Here is a 25,008-nt window from a genome sequence, read left to right on the forward strand (position 1 = left end):
TGGATGATTTTCCCCATGCAGTGACAGTACTGGGTTACGGGGAGCAGTGGGATGGATGATTTTCACCATGCAGTGACAGTGCTGGGTTACGGGGAGCAGTGGGATGATTTTCACCATGCAGTGACAGTGCTGGGTTACGGGGAGCAGTAGGATGGATGATTTTCACCATGCAGTGACAGTGCTGGGTTATGGGAGCAGTGGGATGGATGATTTTCACCATGCAGTGACAGTGCTGGGTTATGGGAGCAGTGGGATGGATGATTTTCACCATGCAGTGACAGTGCTGGGTTACAGGGAGCAGTGGGTGGATGATTTTCACCAGGCAGTGACAGTGCTGGGTCACGGGGAGCAGTAGGATGGATGATTTTCACCAGGCAGTGACAGTGCTGGGTTACGGGGAGCAGTGGGATGGATGATTTTCACCATGCAGTGACAGTGCTGGGTTACGGGGAGCAGTGGGATGGATGATTTTCACCATGCAGTGACAGTGCTGGGTTACGGGGAGCAGTGGGATGGATGATTTTCACCAGGCAGTGACAGTGCTGGGTTACGGGGAGCAGTGTGATGGATGATTTTCACCAGGCAGTGAAAGTGCTGGGTTATGGGAGCAGTGGGATGATTTTCACCAGGCAGTGACAGTGCTGGGTTATGGGAGCAGTGGGATGATTTTCACCAGGCAGTGACAGTGCTAGGTTACGGGGAGCAGTGGGATGGATGATTTTCACCAGGCAGTGAAAGTGCTGGGTTACGGGGAGCAGTGGGATGATTTTCACCAGGCAGTGACAGTGCTGGGTTACGGGGAGCAGTGGGATGGATGATTTTCACCAGGCAGTGACAGTGCTGGTCACGGGGAGCAGTAGGATGGATGATTTTCACCATGCAGTGACAGTGCTGGGTTATGGGAGCAGTGGGATGGATGATTTTCACCATGCTGTGACAGTGCTGGGTTATGGGAGCAGTGGGATGGATGATTTTCACCATGCTGTGACAGTGCTGGGTTATGGGAGCAGTAGGATGGATGATTTTCACCATGCAGTGACAGTGCTGGGTTACAGGGAGCAGTGGGTGGATGATTTTCACCAGGCAGTGACAGTGCTGGGTCACGGGGAGCAGTAGGATGGATGATTTTCACCAGGCAGTGACAGTGCTGGGTTACGGGGAGCAGTAGGATGGATGATTTTCACCATGCAGTGACAGTGCTGGGTTACGGGGAGCAGTGGGATGGATGATTTTCACCAGGCAGTGACAGTGCTGGGTTACGGGGGCAGTGGGATGGATGATTTTCACCATGCAGTGACAGTGCTGGGTTACGGGGAGCAGTAGGATGGATGATTTTCACCATGCAGTGACAGTGCTGGGTTACGGGGAGCAGTAGGATGGATGATTTTCACCAGGCAGTGACAGTGCTGGGTTATGGGAGCAGTGGGATGGATGATTTTCACCATGCTGTGACAGTGCTGGGTTACGGGAGCAGTGGGATGGATGATTTTCACCATGCAGTGACAGTGCTGGGTTACGGGGAGCAGTAGGATGGATGATTTTCACCAGGCAGTGACAGTGCTGGGTTATGGGAGCAGTGGGATGGATGATTTTCCCCATGCAGTGACAGTGCTGGGTTATGGGAGCAGTGGGATGGATGATTTTCCCCATGCAGTGACAGTGCTGGGTTATGGGAGCAGAGGGATGGATGGGTGTTAGCCACTAAACCCCGCAATCTACAGGACTCGGGCTCGGAGCACGGGATCTCCGTAGGTCCGAGGCTCAATTCCAGTCAGTCAACTCAGCGGAAGGCTCACGCTCGACTGCACAGGTGGAGAACAGATCTACTTATCTGCTGACAGATGGTGCACTGTATCATGATGCTCGACATCATGGCCCTCGCGTATCGGCCCACCATGAAGCACTTCAAAAAGGGGCATTCAGCAAGCTCCTTGCAAGGCAGCCCTCCCATCACAGTGAAGGGTTTGTGGCACAAGGGGCAGTTCCCAATCACTTCACTTGAACCCACAATACTTCAATAAATGCCATTTCCTGGATAACGCACCAAGGCCGTTAGTTACAGAGCAATTCTCTCTCTTTCTCTGCCCCAAAAGCCTGGGCATCTTACAACGCCATTGTTACTTTTCCTCTCCGACTTCCTGGGCCGGCAGTCTGATTCAGATTGCCGACGCAGCGTCTGTTCATGCCTCTGCGGGACAGAAACAGAGGCTGTTCTCCTCACTTATCACTCACAGATATCATTCCGGCGGCATTCACAGTGGCTAAACAAATGGTTTAAAATGCACCCTTCCACTGTTGTAAACCACCTGGCGTGTGGAGAGTGTACAGGTTCTTGTTGATTCTTGCCCAACTCTTAAAAGGGCAACGGGCGGTCGGACTTCTCGCCACGATTAGGTGACAGCTCATTTGCCTTGAAGACTGGACAAATAACTGCAAATCACTGCTCTTAAATGGACCAACCACTGCTCACCTGTACACAGCAAGGTCCCGCCAACCAGATCAATGATCAGTATTCCCCTCTGGCGGCAGTGGTTGAGGGAGGAATGGTGGGTGATCGGATTTCGTCCCGGGATGGCTGCCTGAGGCAACGGCTCGGCTAAAGAATCACATCCCGAGTGATGAAGCACAACACCATCAGGGCTGCCCCAGGAGTGCCTGCTTAACTAATGTGCTCAATTCTGGTCGCCGACGACAACCTCCTGCTGTATATCAGGACCAGCATTAGTGACTGTGCCAAGCTGAAGCATTAAAAACAGCGGAGGAGTGTGTGAGCCCACGCGTGTGGGCGGGGGGGGGGGTATTTTCCATACAGCAGTAGGCTGCTTGTCTTCACTGATCTAAGCCAATACTTATAGCCCACACGGCCTCTTTGCAGCCTCGATAAAGGAGCATTGATGATGGTATCTCTCCCCCCCCCCGCTACCCCACAAAAAAGGAAATGAACAGCTTTATTCTTGGGACTCAAATCAGAGAAAACGTCAAGGAGACATCACAAACTAGGTCATCTTTACAAAATCAGATGGCTTTGGCTTTTTTTTCCCCCCAGAAGGAGTGCCATATTGAAGCAGTAATCTCCTTGAATGGAGAAGTGTTCCCAATGAAAGAGGTGGGGGAGAAAGAGGAATTCGACCTTCCATTTAAGAGGAATGTCAAATGGATCTCTTCTGGTTATTTTCAAGCGCTTGCAAAGGGCCCTGAAACAGTTGCCGAGCCAAAGTATTCTCCACAGTGTAATGATACTTCTTCTTATGAACAATAATCTACGATCTCTTCACAAGGAAGAGCTATTTCACCCTCTGCAAAAAACTGAAGGTTGCGTAAATATCGGTCCAGGGTTGGCAAAAATTGAGAAAAGCCAGAAGGCGGACAAATTGGAACCGAGCGCAGCCTGTTTATTCCGGAGGGAAATGTTATTGGCTCTTGCCTGAGGCACAAGGTCTTTCAGGTTGCGTCTGCCCCACCCAGTCACAGTGCGACCGCTGCACTCTCCGAGCCTCCCACATTAGGGGGCGTTCACACTTACTGCAGGTCTGCCGGGTCGCGAGGTAGTGCGTATCTCCTCGGGCTTTCCCCGGCTTGTATCCTGCGAGAGAAGCGGCGATCCTTCAGGCTTCGAGGAAGCTGTGGTGGTGGTGGGAGGGGGGGGGGGGGGGGAGAAGAGATGGGGAAAATGAAACCATCAAATTAGTAGCTGAAAGTCAAAACAAAGAGCAGCAGCTAATCCGAACCAGGGTAAGGTCACTGAGGTTTGACACACTAAAACAATAACATCCTTGATATTTTTGTTTGACGTCTTCAGCTTATCTCCTCTCAAAGCAATCCCAATTCACACGATCCATAAAATAGCACAAACTCCGGACCGCCATCATTCATCGTGCCTGTTGGGGTCGCTTAGCTCGGTTGATGAAGCGGAGTGCCGCCATTAGCGAGGGTTCGCTCTGTATACTGGCTAAGGTTCCTATGAAGGCCCCCGCCTTCCCAATCTTGCCCCTCGCCTGGGGTGTACTGCCCCTCGGGTTGAATCACCAGCAGTCTGCTCTCTCTCAATAGGGAGAGCAGCCTATGGTCATCTGGCACCATTTAGGACAGAGATGAGGAGAAATCTCTTCACCCGAGAGTGATGGGCCTGTGGAATTCATTACCACAGGAAGTAGTTGAAGCCAAAATATGTTTTCAAGAAGCAGTTAGATTGGGGTGAAGGGGATCAAAGGAAACGGGGGGGGGGGGGATTATAATAATAACAATTGCTTATTGTCACAAGTAGGCTTCAAAGAAGTTACTGTGAAAAGCCCCTAGTCGCCACATTCCGTGCCTGTTCGGGGAGGCCGTACGGAAATTGTACCCGCGCTGCTGGCCTTGTTCTGCATTACAAGCCAGCTGTTTAGCTCACTGTGCTAAACCAGCCCCTGGGATTGGCTATTGAGTCGGATGATCAGCCATGGCCATAACAAATGGTGGAGCAGGCTCGAAGGGCTGAATGGCCTCATCCTGCTCCTATTTTCATATGTTTCTCTGGCCGTAGAACGATACAGCGCAGTACAGGCCCTTCGGCCCTCGATGTTGCACCGACATGGAAAAAATCTAAAGGCCATCTAACCTACACTATGCCCTTATCATCCATATGCTTATCCAATAAATTTTTAAATGCCCACAATGTTGGTGAGTTCACTACTGTTGCAGGTAGGGCATTCCACGGCCTCACCACTCTTTGCGTAAAAAACACACCTCTGACCTCTGTCCTATATCTATTACCCCTCAATTTAAGGCTATGTCCCCTCGTGCTAGCCACCTCCATCCGCGGGAGAAGGCTCTCGCTGTCCACCCTATCTAACCCTCTGATCATTTTGTATGCCTCTATTAAGTCACCTCTTAACCTTCTTCTCTCTAACGAAAACAACCTCAAGTCCATCAGCCTTTCCTCATAAGATTTTCCCTCCATACCAGGCAACATCCTGGTAAATCGCCTCTGCACCCGTTCCAAAGCTTCCACGTCCTTCCTATAATGAGGCAACCAGAACTGTACGCAATACTCCAAATGCGGCCGTACTGGAGTTTTGTACAACTGCAACATGACCTCATGGCTCCGGAACTCAATCCCTCTACCAATAAAGGCCAACACACCATAGGCCTTCTTCACAACCCTATCAACCTGGGTGGCAACTTTCAGGGATCTATGTACATGGACACCGAGATCCCTCTGCTCATCCACACTACCAAGAATTTTAACCATTAGCCAAATATTCCGCATTCCTGTTATTCTTTCCAAAGTGAATCACCTCACACTTCTCCACATTAAACTCCATTTGCCACCTCTCAGCCCAGCTCTGCAGCTTATCTATGTCCCTCTGTAACCTGCAACATCCTTCCGCACTGTCTACAACTCCACCGACTTTAGTGTCGTCTGCAAATTTACTCACCCATCCTTCTGCGCCCTCCTCTAGGTCATTTATAAAAATGACAAACAGCAACGGCCCCAGAACAGATCCTTGTGGTACGCCACTCGTAACTGAACTCCATTCTGAACATTTCCCATCAACCACCACTCTCTGTCTTCTTTCAACTAGCCAATTTCTGATCCACATCTCTAAATCACCCTCAATCCCCAGACTCCGTATTTTCTGCAATAGCCGACCGTGGGGAACCTTATCAAACGCTTTACTGAAATCCATATACACCACATCAACTGCTCTACCCTCGTCTACCTGTTCAGTCACCTTCTCAAAGAACTCGATAAGGTTTGTGAGGCATGACCTACCCTTCACAAAACCATGCTGACTGTCCCGAATCATATTATTCCTATCTAGATGATTATAAATCGTATCTTTTATAATCCTCTCCAAGACTTTACCCACCACAGACGTTAGGCTCACCGCCCTATAGTTACCGGGGTTATCTCTACTCCCCTTCTTGAACAAAGGGACCACATTTGCTATCCTCCAGTCCTCTGGCACTATTCCTGTAGCCAATGATGACCTAAAAATCAAAGCCAAAGGCTCAGCAATCTCTTCCCTGGCTTCCCAGAGAATCCTAGGATAAATCCCATCTGGCCCCGGGGACTTATCTATTTTCACCTTGTCCAGAATTGCCAACACTTCTTCCCTACGCACCTCAATGCCATCTATTCTAATAGCCTGGGTCTCAGCATTCTCCTCCACAATATTATCTTTTTCTTGAGTGAATACTGACGAAAAGTATTCATTTAGTATCTCGCTTATCTCCTCAGCCTCCACACACAACTTCCCACCACTGTCCTAGACTGGCCCTACTCTTACCCTAGTCATTCTTTTATTCCTGACATACCTATAGAAAGCTTTTGGGTTTTCCTTGATCCTACCTGCCAAAGACTTCTCATGTCCCCTCCTTGCTCGTCTCAGCTCTCTCTTTAGATCCTTCCTCGCTTCCTTGTAACTATCAAGCGCCCCAACTGAAACTTCACGCCTCATCTTCACATAGGCCTCCTTCTTCCTCTTAACAAGATTCCACTTCTTTGGTAAACCACGGTTCCCTCGCTCGACCCCTTCCTCCCTGCCTGACTGGTACTTACTTACCAAGAACATGCAATAGCTGTTCCTTGAACAAGCTCCACATATCCTGTGTGCCCAACCCTTGCAGCCTACTTCTCCAACCAACACATCCTAAGTCATGTCTAATGGCATCATAATTGCCCTTCCTCCAGCTATAACTCTTGCCGTGCGGGGTATACTTATCCCTTTCCATCACTAACGTAAAGGTCACCGAATTGTGGTCACTGTTTCCAAAGTGCTCACCTACCTCCAGATCTAACACCTGGCCTGGTTCATTACCCAAAACCAAATCCAATGTGGCCTCGCCTCTTGTTGGCCTGTCAACATATTGTGTCAGGAAACCCTCCTGCACACATTGTACAAAGAATGACCCATCTAATGTACTCAAACTATATCTTTTCCAGTCAATATTTGGAAAGTTAAAGTCTCCCATAACAACTACCCTGTTACTTTCGCTCTTTTCCAGAATCATCTTCGCCATCCTTTCCTCTACATCCCTAGAACTATTAGGTGGCCTATAGAAAATTCCCAACAGGGTGACCTCTCCTTTCCTGTTTCTAACCTCAGCCCATACTACCTCAGAAGAAGAGTCCCCATCTAGCATCCTTTCCGCCACCGTAATACTGTCCTTGACTAGCAGCGCCACACCTCCCCCTCTTTTGCCCCCTTCTCTGAGCTTACTAAAACACCTAAACCCCGGAACCTGCAACAACCATTCCTGTCCCTGCTCTATCCATGTCTCTGAAATGGCCACAACATCGAAGTCCCAGGTACCAACCCATGCTGCCAGTTCCCCTAACTTATTTCGTATACTCCTGGCATTGAAGTAGACACACTTCAAACCACCTACCTGAACACTGGCACCCTCCTGCGAAGTCAAATCTGTGCTCCTGACCTCTATACTCTCAATCTCCCTTACCCCAAAACTACAATCCAGGTTCCCATGCCCCTGCTGAATTAGTTTAAACCCCCCTAAAGAGCACTAACAAATCTCCCCCCCAGGATATTGGTGCCCCTCAGGTTCAGATGTAGACCATCCTGTCTATAGAGGTCCCACCTTCCCCAGAAAGAGCCCCAGTTATCCAGAAATCTGAATCCCTCCCGCCTGCACCATCCCTGTAGCCACGTGTTTAATTGCTCTCTCTCCCTATTCCTCATCTCACTATCACGTGGCACGGGCAACAACCCAGAGATAACAACTCTGTTTGTTCTCGCTCTGAGCTTCCATCCTAGCTCCCTAAAGGCCTGCCTGACATCCTTGTCCCCTTTCCTACCTATGTCGTTAGTGCCAATGTGGACTACGACTTGGGGCTGCTCCCCCTCCCCCTTAAGGACCCGGAAAACACGATCCGAGACATCACGCACCCTTGCACCTGGGAGGCAACATACCAAACGTGAGTCTCTCTCGCTCCCACAAAATCTCCTATCTGTGCCCCTGACTATTGAGTCCCCAATTACTAATGTTCTACTCCTTTCCCCCCTTCCCTTCTGAGCAACAGGGACAGACTCCGTGCCAGAGGCCCGTACCCCATGGCTTACCCCTGGTACGTCCCCCCCCACAAGTATCCAAAACGGTATACTTGTTACTCAAGGGAACGACCGCAGGGGGTCCCTGCACTGACTGCTTCTTCCCAGTCCCTCTTACAGTTACCCATCTAACTCCAGTCTTTGGTGTAACTACTTCCCTGAAGCTCCTATCTATGACCCCCTCTGCCTCCCGAATGATCCAAAGTTCATCCAGCTCAAGCTCCAGGTCCCCAACACGGTTTTTGAGGAGCTGGAATTGGGTGCACTTCCCACAGATGAAATCAGCAGGGACACTGACGGCGTCCCTCACCTCAAACATTCTGCAGGAGGAGCATTGTACTGCCTTCCCTGACATCACCTCTAGATTTAAAAAAAAAAGAAAAAGAAAAAGAAAGGAAGAGCTTACCTGATATTACCTCAAACCCTGCTCCCGCTGAAAGGTAAGCAAATTTAAAGGCACTCGCTCACCTACACGACAGGCCCCTGCTCCCGCTTCCCAAACCCCGTGGGTTGGGGGGGTTGGTTAGAGGAGGAGGTAGGGTGGGAAACACTCACAAAGTGTTGGGGGGGTTGGTTAGAGGAGGAGGTAGGGTGGGAAACACTCACAAAGTGTTTCGGGTTGAACTGTCACTTGCCAACAGCCCCTCCACAAACCACCTTCAACTTAGGCTGACCGCACTGCACGTATGCAAATTTCCCCAGAACAGCTGATCAGTAGCTCTGCTCTGCTGCCCTCTGCTGGATGATTGCCTTCACTCAAACTAGTTGGGTCTCCTTCGCAGGTTCACCTTCAACTTAGGCTGACCGCACTGCACGTATGCAAATTTCCCCAGAACAGCTGATCAGTAGCTCTGCTCTGCTGCCCTCTGCTGGATGATTGCCTTCATTCAAACTACTTGGGTCTCCTTCGCAGGTTCACCTTCAACTTAGGCTGACCGCACTGCACGTATGCAAATTTCCCCAGAACAGCTGATCAGTAGCTCTGCTCTGCTGCCCTCTGCTCCTGATTGTGGCCTCAAAAGGCAAGGCCCAGACTGATGTGAACGTTACCCATCTAGGTTCCAATTCTGGTGCACTCAGTTCAAGTCCTGTACACGGTGCAGTTCTGCAAATTTGATTGTGAGGAGATAAGCTGATCAGCTTGAAAGTTTGTTCCGGAATACATTGAGGATCTCAGACAGCACTTCAAATCAGCCCACTTACTTGTAATTCTGTTGCGCTCCATTGAACCAGTGCCGAGTACTCGATGGGGGCCAATCAGCGGGAGGCTCTCTGCCCTTTCCCATCCTGGATCAATCCTGCGCAGGTCGGGATTGCTGCAAGCCAATCAGGTCACACAAGTCAAGAAAGACGCCATTATCTTTTAAAGGGGAGGTCAGTTGTGGGATTAAATTCAATCAGAAAACGACTCTTCTGTAAAACAGCAGCCACAGGATTGGTTTACATCCACCCCAAGAGGTGCAACCAATGTTTCACTTGACAAGGTGGTGCCTGTGACCGTGCCTCACTGAGTTGTATATAGAATCGCGGTTTTGTGCTCCAGTCTCTGAATAAGTAGGCTATCTGATCAGGCTGTCATCTTATTGAGCGAGGGGCCAAATGGTCGGCACTCCTGCTCCGGTTTGATATGCCCGTATGTGAGACACTTGTCGCCGTTTGAAAGCGGAGGTGCCAATGAAACGATTCTTGCAAATACGCATGAAATCATTTGACATTTTCCCCTCTCAACTCCCCGTGCCACAAACCAGCGACCAGCAACCTGCTTCACAGCCAAGGTGTAGACAGCAGTCAGGTGACCAGAGTGACTGCGGTTCACAACATTGCCCCATTCAACAGGCTGCCCAATCGGCTCAGCCTCTTGCAGGCCGACACAAGGTGTCAGCATCATCACTGATCTTTGGGAGCGGTCTGCTCCTTCTCGATCAATAGGGATTCGTGAAACCTAATAAAGCAACAGCAGCTGGTCAGAGGTACTACTCTGGAGTGATGGACTACTCTGAGTTACCTCACTTTGGAGTTGGGAAACTAAGGAACACCAATATTGTTTGAGGAATGTTCTGCCTCTGGCGAATTGCTGATTTGCTTCGTCCGAGACACGTTCATTCAGAAGAGTCCAGGGGGCAGGCACCGATTACGTCAAGATACTCCTCCGCCCTATCCCCGTAATATAAATAAGCCCACCTAACCTGCACATCTTTGGACACTAAGGGCAATTTAGCGCGGTCAATCCACCTAACCTGCACATTGGACTATGGGAGGAAACCGGAGCACCCGGAGGAAACCCACGCAGACACGCGGAGAACGTGCAGACTCCGCACAGACAGTGACCCAAGCCAGGAATCGAGCGCAGGTCCCTGGAGCTGTGGAGCAGCAGTGCTAACCGCTGCCCCTCTACCACCCTCCTTTGGCCTTGCAACATCATCCCTCATGTCATTTAATCATTCCTGCCTCCTTCCATCATAGATGTTCCAGTTTCATCTTCCCTCCTCTCCTTTCTCTCTCTTTCTCTCGTTCATGCCTCTGTACTTATTTGGAACTTGTCACATCTCTAATTGTTTCGCATTCTGATCCAAGATCATCCACAAGCAGCTTTAACCCCATTCTTCTCTCCACTGATGCTTCCCAGGCCTGCTGAGTATATCCACCATTTGGAGTTTGGAGGTACGTGAAATAACCCGAACAGTAGGAGGCGGGTGCGAACTTCCAGTGTTCCTATCTCACCAAAGGCAGAACATTAACTGGACGGAGAAGCTTCTTTTTGCTGTCTGCATATTACCGACTCACCCGATTGTACAATATGGAGCTGACAGTCAGGGAAAGAGCAGCACATCTATCCAGCCTGCGATAGTCAGAGAGCATCATGGCTAAACACGTCCCAAAAACGTATTCTTTCAGGGTCTCACTGGAAACTCCCATCCCTAATTATTCTTGAACTGAGCGGCTCGATCACGACAGAGGGGCATTTCAGAGTAAACCACGCGACTGTGGATCTGGAGTCACGTGTAGGCCAGACCAGGTAAGGATGGCAGATTTCCTTCCCCAAAGTGAATTGTTTTACAACAATCAACGGGAGCATCACGATCACCATTATGGAGACGGACTTTAACCTCAGCCTCTGGAGTATGGGTCCAGTGGCATTACCACCTCGCCACATCTCCCCCTACTTCTCCTCTCCCTCTTGTCTCTCCCACCCCCACCTCCTTCACCCATCCCTCACAGCCATGTGACCCTCATTGGGTGGGGGGGGTCAAAAATCTCGGTCAATACAGGAAATTGGAAAATTCCTCCCCATCTCCCACAGGGACCACTGAATGAGTATGAATGGCAAGATCTCCCAGCCTGAACAACGCGAGAGGCGTCGTTCTCTTGTACGAGCATCCTGACAATCTGCTATTTCGGCCTCCATGCCTGTGACCATTCAGTCACAGCACAATATCTAGCTGGGCAACTTGCACACATAGTGAAAATCAGGCCAGAGGTCAGAGGTGAGGGGGATAACACTCGACGGTGATGTGCTTAGTAACATTTGCCCCCTCTGGAACCTGTTTCATGTCCTGTTGAAGAAACCGTGGAGCAAAGAGGGAAATTGCTTCCATTGCCACCGAGAATAGGGGAGGGAAAATCATAGCCCAGTCCGATCCGAAGTGTTGACAGATTCACCCCAATTATCAAGATCACCCCAAGATCAGCCCCAAAAGGGGCTGGATTAGCTCACTGAGCTAAATCGCTGGCTTTTAAAGCAGACCAAGCAGGCCAGCAGCACGGTTCGATTCCCATACCAGCCTCCCTGGACAGGCGCCGGAATGTGGCGACTAGGGGCTTTTCATAGTAACTTAATTGAAGCCGACTCGTGACAATAAGCGATTTTCATTTCATTTCATTTCAATTACTCTTTGGCAAACAGCTCTCCTCTGCGACCGGGGTCCAACCATCCCTGGGACACGGGCAATCTCTTCCTCACAGCAACACGATAAACTCAACTCCTAGGACCAGGGCGCAATTTGCAAAGAGAAACCTGCGCAAGCGGAGACTGCAATGGTCAAGACAAAGAGAGATACTCTCAGGAGAGATGGATTGAGTGTGACTGAAGCAAATTGAACGATACGGCACTTGTGGCGGTTTCGGAGAGGTCAGAATTTCTTTTACGATCAGAGCCCACAGGCCTATAGAGGCTGGGTGAGTGACATTCTGATTTTACCAAACCCGTAGTTTAAGTGTGGAATTTCGGAATCCATTCACTTCCCCAGGAAAGCTACATAGCGGTGGTTTAGCCTAACTAGCATTTCCCAGCATCTTTTGTTTTGGTTGCTCGTAGACCAATTGAAATTAAATGAAAATGAAAATGGCTTATTGTCACGAGTAGGCTTCAATGAAGTTACTGTGAAAAGCCCCTAGTCGCCACATTCCGGCGCCTGTTCGGGGAGGCTGGTACGGGAATTGAACTGTGCTGCTGGCCTGCCTTGGTCTGCTTTAAAAGCCAGCGATTTAGCCCAGTGTGCTAAACCAGCCCCTACGCAACAACGTACATCTCACAAGAACTCAAAGCACTTTACGTACAATTCATCACCCTGTTGGCTGCCTGTAAAATCTGGAGGGATACAACGGGAAGGGGCAAGGGGTATAAGAGTGTTGAATGGTTTATATTACCTCGCCCGTGGTGCCTGCCCTGCCCGATTTAGCAGGGCACTACTGCTGTTCAGCGCTGTCGCTATAGAGGTCGTTCTCTGAGGAACCTTCGGCCAAAAGAAAAAGACAGTCTGTTCATGCACAATTTCAACAAGTCCACTCTGAATTAAACATGGATTTCGGCTGCGTGACCTCTTTCAAAGTCATGCGCAGATGGATCGATTCCCCCTTTTAGGAAGACCCACTGCGACTTGGCACTCACATAGAGCTTTGACAGTCCTGCTGCATGAAAAAGAAATGCTGTGGCCTGAACCTCCGCAGTGATCTGTCGGCCATTTTCTCATGTAAAGGTCAAATGGCACGGCTGTGAATTATTTCAGCTCTGTGAACTGTGGCCAATTAATTACAAGCACCCGTCACAGCGGATTGTGTGGTAACCTGGGTAACACTCCATCTGTTACAGAAAAGCTCTTCAGCTTGTCTGTAAAATGATTTCAGTTGCTTACTATTACGACTAATGGCGGTCGCAATTAATGCCACGGAGTTAAAAAGTTTCATTTACGCAACAACGTACATCTCACAAGAACTCAAAGCACTTTACGTACAATGAGCAACTCCGAAAGGCCGTTGCTTATGTGGACAAAATTGGCAGCGATTTTGAAACAGTAAGTGGTGCAAAAGGCATTGAGATAGCCAGCGAATTATTATTTTGTTTTGGTTAGTATTGTACGAGGTCAGAATGTCGGCCCTGGACACATACCTGTGACCTCCTCAAATCTTTAATGTTCCTCCAATTCTGGCTTCTTCTGCAACTCAACTTCCTGTACTCCAAAACGGACAGCCCTTGGCCGTCAAGACCGTTGGAATTTCCTGCCCAAACTGCTCCCTCTCCGCCTTGAAAATTCACCTTAAAATCTACTTGTTTGATGGGCCGAATGGCCTCCTTCTGCACTGTATGTTCTATGGTCGTGATCAAGGTTTTGTTACTTGTCACTGGCTTAACAAAATTCTATCACTGTGTTTATTATGGCAGAACCCTCAAGACTATTGACAGGCAGAGGGATCTAGGTGTACAGGTCCACAGGTCACTGAAAGGGGCCACACAGGTGGAGAAGGTAGTCAAGAAGGCATACGGCATGCTTGCCTTCATTGGCCGTGGCATTGAGTGTAAGAATTGACAAGTCATGTTGCAGCTGTATAGAACCTTAGTTAGGCCACACTTGGAGTATAGTGTTTAATTCTGGTCGCCACACTACCAGAAGGATGTGAAGGCTTTAAGAGAGGGTGCAGAAGAGATTTATCAGGATGTTGCCTGGTATGGAGGGCATTAGCTATGAGGAGAGGTTGGAGAAACTTGCTTTGTTCTCACTGGAACAACCGAGGTTGAGGGGCGACCTGATAGAAGTCTACAAGTTTATGAGGATCGTGGACATAGTTGTCAGTCAGAAGCTTTTTCCCAGGGTGGAAGAGTTGATTACCAAGGAACATAGGTTTAAAGTGCGAAGGGCAAAGTTTAGAGGAGATGTGTGAGGGAAGTTTTATACACAGAGGGTAGTGGGTGCCTGGAACTCGCTGCCGGAGGGGGGAGGTGGAAGCACCTGGACTGGGATGAAACTCTAGACCCAGAGATGCCAGCCAGCGTTGTACTCAAGTGGCAATAGTTGAAGCTTGCTCGTGTCTGAAGCATGTTTGAAGGATCCTGCCAAGAGCTCTCCTTGCTTCCATGGTGAAGCGTTAGCGTGGCTCATTTGTTCACACATTCTCCTCGGAGTGGGAAGGGTGTGGGTTGAAGTATTACTCCAGGGCGTGAATTAACAATGTAGGCTGGCACTCCATTGCAGCGCGGTCGGAATGTTGCAGTGTCACAGGGGCAATGATGAGATATTAAAAGACCACCCCAATTGCCCACTTTGTCAAAGCTCCCCTGACAATATTTTTAAAAGAACTCCGAATTCAGTCACAACACCTTACGAGTGGCTAAACTATAGAGAAACATCTTGCCGCTTCCAGGCAGCGTTACGAGCCAACTCTTAACATTCAGCCTCAGGAGACACAAAGAAGAATACAGCACACGGAACAGGCCCTTCAGTCCTCCAAGCCTGCGTCAACCATGCTGCCCGTCTAAACTAAAATCTTCCGCACTTCCTGGGTCCGTATCCCTCTATTCCCATCCTATTCCTGTATTTGTCAAGATGCCCCTTAAACGTCACTATCGTCCCTGCTTCCACCACCTCCTCCGGCAGCGAGTTCCAGGCACCCGTTACCCTCTGTGTAAAAAACTTGCCTCGTACATCTCCTCTAAACTTTGCCCCTTGCACCTTAAACCTATGCCCCCTAATAATTGACTCTTCCATCCTGGGAAAAAGCTTCTGGCTATCCACTCTGTCCATGATCTTCATAATTTTGTAGACTTCTATCAGGTCGCCCCTCAACCTCCGTCGTTCCAGTGAGAACAAACCGAGTTTATCCAAACTCTCCTCATAGCTAATACCCTCCAATGCATGCGGGTAATAAAGATCGTAGTAATGCAGTAGGAGATGTTGGTTTGAAATTGGGGACTGATATTGGGATTGTGTTATGTCTACATCTAACCGATGCCATGTGTGACCAGTGGAGTGTCTGATGGGGCATGCTGGGTGAAGCTCCACATCTGGCCCTTGCTGCACCTGACTCGAGTGTGCCTTGTGTTGGAAACGGGAACGAGAAGACAGGACAATGTGTCAAACCCTCACCTTCAGAAGCTGAAAGCTTTCACAGAGACACATGTGGGTGAAGGAAGCTACTGTTTTATCTATATAGCAAATTATCACGTGGAAATATCTTAAAAAACAGAACCAAACTTGTGTTTTGAAGTGTTTCTTAAAAGCAAAAACCCATGTGCATTACTGTTCTCACACGCCTCAAGGTCACGATTTGCTCTTTCCCCGAATGGTATCAGGAGAACTTCTACTCAGTCCACAGTTTTCATTGAAGCACAAATCTCCAATGCTGCACACGGGGAATTCAAGATCAAACGTGACCTTCAGATGAAGGGAATTGGCATTGCGGAGTTAAGGGCTGGGGCGCCCGAATCTAACGGCATGATCATTTTTGAATCATATATTCTGTCCGACCTTCTCAGAATTCCATTACAAATTCCCGAATCCATGTCTATTGTGGAAAACTTCCGGTAAACTGTCATACTGCAATGGCACTCTCCTCCCAGCAGTGGTAAGGAAGTCCCTCCATCAGGACAGAATGCGACGACCGTGTGACATGTTTACATAGGATATCTCAATTCTGGACAGGGCCTCAGGAAGTTACAATGGAAAGGTTTACGGACTGTGTTCGCAAATGCAAAATGAGGATAAACAACTCTGGGATCTGTGGTGCAGTCTAATTTATCAGCTCAGCATTATCCAGGCAGTTCTTAATTGCGCTACTCAACTTTTCCATAAAAACAAGATAACGAGCTTCAGTAAAGAACATAATAATCAGAAGGCTAACCCTAAACCCTCTAATGAGGAGGCAGGTCGATTCAAGAAGCCATTCCAATTAATAAGAAGGCATTGTCCATTTAGTTGAGGGCGTCTTATCGGCCTTTTCCCTTCTCTTGAACTACAGGGTTTTGGGATTGGTTCTGGTTACCTTTGGGGGTGCTTCATCTTCCATCTTCACCCATGGCCCAGAGTCATCTCTATTGCCGGTACGGGCAGGGAGGACAGGGGTCTCGGAGGTGGGGTCCGAGTTCTGCCGCAGCATCTCGCCACGCTTCACCGGCACAGGCTCCTGGGTTGGGAAGGCAGCCACGTTCTTGGTCGGTTGGTCTTGGAGTGACTGGGACCTTGGCACCGGCGCGGACGAGGGCTTCAACGCCACGAGGTGGGCCACCTGGAACTGCGAGAAAAAGGGTTCAGGGGGTGAGCTCCAGGGCCAAGTGACACACACAGACACAGACACACACACAGACACACACACACAGACACACACACACACACACACACACACACACACACAGCATCAGTGAAGCATCAGTTCAAAACAAACTAGAATTCAGTGGAGACTGGCTGTCGGAGATAAATGCAGAAAGTGGCGGTAGTACTCGGCAAGGTTAGAAAGTTCACCCTGAAACACAAACGATTTCCCGCCACACATACTGTCTGAACTGTTGGGTGTTTCCAGCACTTTGTCTTGATTAAGGTCATTTATCTCTATTCTCCGACACGGAGAAATTCAATTCTCAAAGATTCATGGCGAATGGATCTTCTGTTGCAAATTACAGGTATCCCTCTCTCCTCCAGCAGATTCCAATAGCAGTTTTATTCAGGCAGGGTAAGTAAATGAACAGCTTTGCCACATTTTCATTTTAATGTGGTTACTGAGTGCGTACACTTTAAAAAAACAAAATTGAGGCCACAATGCACATTCGCTCTGCTCACCCCTCCTGCTCTGACCCACAGCTCACCCCCTCCCTGACCCCACAGCTCACCCCCTCCCTGACCCCACAGCTCACCCCCTCCCTGACCCCACAGCTCACCCCCTCCCTGACCCCACAGCTCACCCCCTCCCTGACCCCACAGCTCATCCCCTCCCTGACCCCACAGCTCACCCCCTCCCTGACCCCACAGCTCACCCCCTCCCTGCCCTGGCCCCACAGCTCACCCCCTCCCTGACCCCACAGCCACCCCTCCCCTCACCCCCTCCCTCACCCCACAGCCACACCCTCCTGCCCTGACCCCACTGCTCACCCCCTCCCTGACCCCACAGCTCACCCCCTCCCTGACCCCACAGCTCACCCCCTCCCTGACCCCACAGCTCATCCCCTCCCTGACCCCACAGCTCACCCCCTCCCTGACCCCCACAGCTCACCCCCTCCCTGCCCTGACCCCACAGCTCACCCGATCCCTGACCCCACAGCCACCCCTCCCCTCACCCCACAGCCACACCCTCCTGCCCTGACCCCACAGCTCACCCCCTCCCTGACCCCACAGCCACCCCTCCCCTCACCCCCTCCCTCACCCCACAGCCACACCCTCCTGCCCTGACCCCACAGCTCACCCCCTCCCTGACCCCACAGCTCACCCCCTCCCTCACCCCACAGCTCACCCCCTCCCTGACCCCACTGCTCACCCCCTCCCTGACCCCACAGCTCCCTCCCTGACCCCACAGCTCACCCCCTCCCTGACCCCACAGCTCGCTCCCTGACCCCACAGCTCCCTCCCTGACCTCACAGCTCACCCCCTCCCTGACCCACAGCTCCTTCTCTCCTGCCCTGACCTCACAGCTCTCTCTCTCTTCCCCTCCTCATCTCTCCCCCCCCCCCCCCCAACCCTGCCCTGACCCCGTCAACTCACCACTCCCTCCCTGACAGCCCCACAGTTCACTGCCTACCTTCCTGGGCACCTCCACAACTCTCCTCCTCACTCACCGACCCCCCCCCATGACTTGGCATGACCCCCCCCCTTACACCCCGATTTGCCACTCCCTCCCTGACACCCCCCTCAACTCAGCCCCTCCCTCCCTGACACCCCCCTCAACTCACCCACTCCCTCCCTGACACCCCCCTCAACTCAGCCCCTCCCTCCCTGACACCCCCCCTCAACTCACCCCCTCCCTCCCTGACACCCCCCTCAACCAACCCCCTCCCTCCCTGACACCCCCCTCAACCCACCCACTCCCTCCCTGACACCCCCCTCAACTCACCCCCTCCCTCCCTGACACCCTCAACTCACCCACTCCCTCCCTGACACCCCCCTCAACTCAGCCCCTCCCTCCCTGACACCCCGTCAACTCAGCCCCTCCCTCCCTGACACCCCCCTCAACTCACCCACTCCCTCCGACACCCCCCCTCAACTCACCCACTCCCTCCCTGACACCCCCCTCAACTCACCCCCTCCCTCCCTGACACCCTCCTCAACTCACCCCCCCATCAACTCACCCACTCCCTCCCTGCCACCCCCCTCAACTTAGCCCCTCCCTCCCTGCCACCCCCCTCAACTCAGTCCCTCCCTCCCTGACACCCCCCTCAACTCACCCACTCCCTCCCTGACACCCCCCTCAACTCACCCACTCCCTCCCTGACACCCCCCTCAACTCACCCACTCCCTCCCTGACACCCCCCTCAACTCAGCCCCTCCCTCTGCGACAACCCCCAGACGCGTCCCATCCCTCCCCACGACCCCCTCACTAGCCGCCTCCCCCCCTCCGACTCGCCCGGTCCTCTCCCCAACCTTCCACCTCCCTCATCGACCTTCCCAACATGACCCTTCCCTCCCCAACCCAGCCAACTCACCGCCTCCCTCCCCGGCCCGCCCAACATTTCTCTCTTCTCCCTCATTCCCTTCCTCTTTGCCACCCCTTGCCTGAGCTCTCGCTCACAGCGAGGGTGCAGGAGAGGGAAGCAGTGAGTCCACCGGTGCTGGTGGGGGGGAAGTGAGCGGGGAGAATTTGCGAACTGGAGGCAGGAAGTCTCGGCACGAGATAAGTTTGAAGAGGGTATTTGGACTAGTTGAAGGCAGTTTTTTAATGTAACGAATATCGGAAGGTGAGGTGAATAACGCGGATGCGTTCAAAGGGAAACTAGATAAACTCAGGAAGGTAAAGGATTACAAGGAAATGAGGAAAGGCTGAGATGAAGTAAAATGGAGGTAGGGCTGTGTGAAGCTGAACTGAAAAACCTGGTCCTATGCTGTCAGTCCGATGCACAACATAGCTCGTCGATCAGATGCAAACAATATTCCATGCAGGCACCATCAGATGCATTTGGAAACACTGGCAGCTAGCCAGGAGTTACTCAGTTGGCTGCTTCAAGGTTTAGGATGCTGACATTAATTAATTCCCTGCACATCTGCGTTTCATTAAGTCAGCATAGCCGTTAACCCGAGCCTTGGATGAATATACGTGAAGAAAACACCAGAAAATATTCAAATTCTTTTCAACGGGGAAGGGAACAAGTGCCTGAGCTTTTGGAGGGCGGCAGCAGCAGCTATAGGTGGGTCAGCATCTTACCTCAGCACCTCAGCCATTTTGTTGCCCGAATAACCTTGGGCCTACGCCAGTCAGTGCTCCCTACCCATCAATGCTCCCTTTAACGTTTCCTAACCTTGTGCGGAATGAATATTGTGTGCTTCAAAACCATGGTAATGTGTGGACATGCACCACGAGAACAAAAAACATATATATACTATACATAAAACCGAAGAGAAAAAAGAGTACCGCTCTTGCTGTCGTTACGGCAACATGCTAGTCCACAAATTAGCTGTATCAATTTTAAATTGACCATGGTGACATTTGAACTCACGACCTCTGGCTTTTAAGTTCAGTACCACAACATTAAGTGAGGTGCTCTTTCCAAGGGCAGGTGCTGGGCCGAATGGCCTCCTTCTGTACCGTAATTACATGCGAAAGGTGTGTGTTAATTTTGATCATGTAACTTGTATTTTAGTAGGGGTATTTCAGTCGGGGGGGGGGGGGGGGGGGGGGGTGACAGGGCTGGGAAGGGGAGTGGGCCTGGGCAGGGTCGGTGCAGACTCAATGGGCCGAATGGCCTACTTCTGCACTGCAGGGATTCTATGGTCAGCCGGATTGATGTAAAGCTGGATTGGCAACACTGGCTCAAGACAAGGGTCTTGTGTTTCAACCCTGACGAGGTCAAAACTGGAACAGTTTACGGAGGCTTGCTCGAACAGACAGAAAACGGGGAAACGTTAACTTTTATTCTTTTCAGCTGATTGAGCGTTTTCTGAATATTACGATGTATAGAAAGAAGACAGCTCACAGATCTCTCCTCATCAACAAATGTAATCGGGCAGGTGTAAAGAATCGTCTGTGAATTTGGAGAGAGGTGTTTGTTCTAATGACCAGGAGGGCAAAGGTCGAGAGAGACATGGGGCCGGATTACCTATCGTCCAATCGCAGAGACACATTTTGGTGTGCGAGCAGCCACACTTGGATTTTTTTTGGGGGGTGGGGGGGGGGGGGTGGAGGAAATTCGATTTTACTCCGCATTCCAGGCCCCAAGGCACTTGGTTCTGCCCCTCTTGTGGATTGGGAATACCTACTGTGCATAAACGTACACCCGCCTCCGGGTTAAATAGGAGATTTAAAAAATCAGATTTCCTTCCGCACACCGTCTGGTGGTGCGGAGTTTTTAGAATTTAGAACAGTACAGCACAGAACAGGCCCTTTGGCCCTCGATGTTGTGCCGAGCAATGATCACCCTACTCAAACTCACATATCCACCATATACCCGTAACCCAACAACTCCCCCTTAACCTTACGTTTTTTTAGGACACTACGGGCAATTTAGCATGGCCAATCCACCTAACCCGCACATCTTTGGACTGTGGGAGGAAACCGGAGAACCCGGAGGAAACCCACGCACACACGGGGAGGACGTGCAGACTCCGCACAGACAGTGACCAGTCTGCACGTCCTCCCCGTGTGTGCGTGGGTTTCCTCCGGGTGCTCCGGTTTCCTCCCACAGTCCAAAGATGTGCGGGAACCCATCAACAGATTTCCCGGTTTGAAAGCTTGTAAAGAAAATGGGAAGCCTGTTGAGGAGTTTGAAACATCCTCAAAGGCAAGTGAAAAGTGTTTCCACAACTTCAAAAGTCGCTACTAGGTGCTGTATTATAACACAGGTGGTTTTTTTAATGCAGTGATTCACCCTCAGGGTATTTAGAAGTAAACTGACCCTTACATTGACCAGCATTGCCTAATTATTCGCATGCGTGAGAGTACTTTTCCAATGGAGAAAGTGCAGCAAACAAAACTGCTACAACATGTCATGCTGGCTTGTGCTATTGCCTTTTGTACTGATTTAAATGGCTCTTGGTGAAAAAGCGGAACTGACGCGAGTGAATTTCCAGTTAATTCCATTTGATTAATCATGTCCAGCTTCGCCTGCGTTTGTTAATTTCCTGTCACGGGGGGGGGGTAGCTACTAGTTCCCTGCATGTAGGCTAGCATGCGAGTAAACCTAATTTAACCAACAGAATGTAGAGAGAACTGGAAGGGACTATTGTGGAGAAGAACTACCTTCGATTGGGCTCCCTGTGGCTCCACAGGCCGGTGCATGGGCGGTGTCTGGGAGGCCTGGACGGCACTGTTGGGCACCGGTTCAGTGAGCGACTGCAGCGATGGATCCGATATTGTGGTCCCCATCTTGGGCTTCGCACCAGGAGAGTTCTGCCTGTTCATTTTGGAGCGTTCTTCAACCTTCACAGACAAGAGAGAGAGCTGAAATGAGGCAAGTGACTTGGTAGTAAAACAAAGCAAGCAGGTCATAGGAAGTCCTGGGGCTTGGCTCTGAAATGCGGCAAGTTCTGATTTATGTAAAGCATGTGGTAAACAGTGTCGGCGTTCTTCATGTTTTATGTGCCCCGAGATAAATGAGCCAGATTTAAGCGACACTCAAAGCAACAATTGTGGAGGCCAATAACCCTGAGCCATTCCTTCAGACATCCTGAGCCCAACACCATTTCTTCTAATGTTGATAACATATTTCAGGAGCCAGTGCCAAACGATACATCATCAAGCTCAGCCCATTCGTACCGCAGTCCTTTACATATCACCGGTGAGCTTTGATTTGCTGGTTTTATATGTAACCGCGAGCATTAAGGATATCCGAGTGTTAACGGGTCAACAAAGTGATCACTGGCTTCGTCTGGGCGGGCAGGACCCCGCGGGTAAGGAAGGTAATGCTTGAGTGGAGTTGGGGAGAGGGCGGGCTGCGCTGCCAAATTTTAGTAACTATTACTGGGCGGCGAATATAGGCATGATCAGGAAGTGGGCGGTGGGGGAGGGGTCGGCGTGGGTGCGTATGGAGATGGCTTATGCAAGGGCACCAGTCTGGGGGCTCTGGTAACTACGCATCTGCCGTTCCTGCCGGCACAGTACTCCACCAGCCCTGTGGTGGTGGCGGCCCTGAGGGTCTGAGGGCAATAGAGGAGACATGTGGGAGCAGAGGGAGCATCGGTCTGGGCCCCAATCTGTGATAATCACCGGTTTGCCCCGGGAAGTATGGATGGGGGTCCCGGATGTGGCAGAGAGGCTGGGATTGAGAGGATAAGGGATATGTTTAGAGAGGGAAGCTTTCCGAGTATCAGGGCGCTGGAGGAGAAGTTTGGGTTGGCGAGGGGAAACAGATTTGGGTATCTGCAGGTGCGGGACTTCCTTCGTAAACAGGTGTCAACCTTCCCACTCCTACCGCTAAGGGGGATTCAGGACAGGGTAGATTCCAGAGGATGAGTAGGAGAAGGGAATGTCTCGGACATTTACAAGGAACTTATGAGGTCGGAGGAGATGCAGACCGAGGAGCTGAAGCACAAGTGGGAGGAGGAGCTGGGAGGAGAGATAGAGGATGGTCTATGGGCGGACGCGTTGAGTAGAGTCAACACGTCCGCAACATGTACCAGGCTCAGCCTGATACAATTCAAGGTCGTTCATCGGGCTCACATGACAGTGGCCCGGATGAGCAGATTCTTTGGGGTGGAAGAGAGGTGCGCAAGGTGTGAGGGAGGACCAGCAAACCATGTCCACATGTTCTGGACGTGTCCGAAGCTGAGGGGATTCTGGCAGGGGTTTGCGGACGTCATGTCCACGGTGTTAAAAACAAGGGTGGCACTGAGTACAGAGGTGGCGATTTTCGGGGTGTCGGAAGATCCGGGAATCCAGGAGGAGAAAGAGGCAGACGTTCTGGCCTTTGCTTCCCTGGTAGCCCGGAGACGGATACTATCAGCTTGGAGGGACTCAAAGCCCCCGAAGTCGGAGACCTGGCTATCGGACATGGCTAGCGTTCTCTGTTTGGAGAAAATCAAGTTCGCCTTGAGAGGGTCACTGTTAGGGTTCACCCGGAGGTGGCAACCGTTCGTCGACTTCTTCACGGGAAATTTATCTAATTAATTAAATTAATTTAGCTTAGAGTAGGGGGTTAATAAGGGCGGGACCTGTGAGGGAGGGAGACGACTTTTGCATTATGTTTATAGTTTCATGTACATTGTTTGTTGCAACACCAAAAATACCTCAATAAAATGTTTATTAAAAAAAAAGGATAACCGAATGTGATAAATGCGTGTTGCCCTGTTCAGGTACTCTGGCCTCTGAAGGCCCAGAGACCACACTCCATATCCAGACAGGTTTTGTGCGAGCATACCAGGGGCTGGTTTAGCTCACAAGGCTAAATCGCTGGCTTATAAAGCAGACCAAGCAGGCCAGCAGCACGGTTCGATTCCCGTACCAGCCTCCCCGGACAGGCGCCGGAATGTGGCGACTAGGGGCTTTTCACAGTAACTTAATTGAAGCCTACTCGTGACAATAAGCGATTTTCATTTTCATTTTCACATGCATGAGGGAAGCACAATTACAGCACATTCAATAATAAAGGAGCTTGGGCTGCAACAGGACTATCATATAACAGGACTGTGCCTTGAATTCTCCCTCTATATAAATCCAGAGAATTCAGGAGGAGCTTCTTCATCCAGAGCGTGGCGAGAATATCAACCTCGCTACCACAGGGAGGATAGATGAGAGAGAAACAGAACGTCACGTCACACAGGATGGGATAGAATGTGCAAGGTATTTAACCCACTCCAACGTTGATGTTCGTCTGAGCTTCCAGCCATACTTCCTCATCTCATCCCCCCGCCAGTCCTCTCCCGAGCTGCTTCCTAGTGGTAGCGAGCTCCACATTCTCACCACACTCTGGGCACAGAGGTTTATCCTGAATTCCACGCTTATATATGTGGATAGGGTTAGGTGAAGTACAGCCCTTTGATCAAGAGGGCTATAATACTTTTTTTTTAATTTAGTTTTTTACAAATTTACAGTACCAAATTATTTCTTTCCAATTAAGGGGCAATCCACCCACCCTGCACATCTTTGCATTGTGGGGGGCGAAACCCACGCAGACACGGGGAGGATGTGCAAACTCCACATGGACAGTGACCCGGGGCCGGGATTGAACCCGTGTCCTCGGTGCCTTGAGGTAGCAGTGCTAACCACTCCGCCACACCATAGAGCGGTATCTAATTTCTCCTGGAAATTATGCAACGTTTTAGCCACAACTACTTCCTGTGGTAGCGAATTCCACAGATTCACCGCTCTCTGGGTGAAGAAAATTCTCCTCACCTCAGTCCTAAAAGGTCTTATCCCCTTATCCTCAAACTATAACCCCCTAGTTCTGGAGTCCCCCCACCATCGGGAATATTCTTTCTGAATCCACCCTGTCTAATCCTGTTAGAATTTTATATGTTTCTCTGAGATCCCCTCTCTCGCTTCTAAACTCCAATGAATATAATCCTCATCGATTTAGTCTCTCCTCATATGGCAGTCCCGCCATCCCAGGAATCAG

The 25,008-nt window shown here is 50.6% G+C and overlaps 1 protein-coding gene across 1 annotated transcript in view; it reads right to left on the reverse strand.

Moving 5' to 3' along the window:
- The window catches only part of LOC119958374 (misshapen-like kinase 1), a 189,500-nt gene that overhangs the window by 45,557 nt on the left and 118,935 nt on the right, over positions 1 to 25,008 (reverse strand). The window contains exons 13-17 of the mRNA XM_038786859.1: positions 21,696 to 21,875; positions 16,305 to 16,553; positions 12,699 to 12,784; positions 9,255 to 9,367; positions 3,524 to 3,621 (exon numbers count right to left, since the gene is read on the reverse strand). Of these exons, the coding sequence (XP_038642787.1) occupies positions 3,524 to 3,621; positions 9,255 to 9,367; positions 12,699 to 12,784; positions 16,305 to 16,553; positions 21,696 to 21,875 (726 nt within the window). The remainder of the gene's footprint in view (positions 1 to 3,523; positions 3,622 to 9,254; positions 9,368 to 12,698; positions 12,785 to 16,304; positions 16,554 to 21,695; positions 21,876 to 25,008) is intronic.

This window comes from Scyliorhinus canicula, chromosome 29, assembly GCF_902713615.1.
Source record: "Scyliorhinus canicula chromosome 29, sScyCan1.1, whole genome shotgun sequence".
NCBI lineage: Eukaryota > Metazoa > Chordata > Chondrichthyes > Carcharhiniformes > Scyliorhinidae > Scyliorhinus > Scyliorhinus canicula.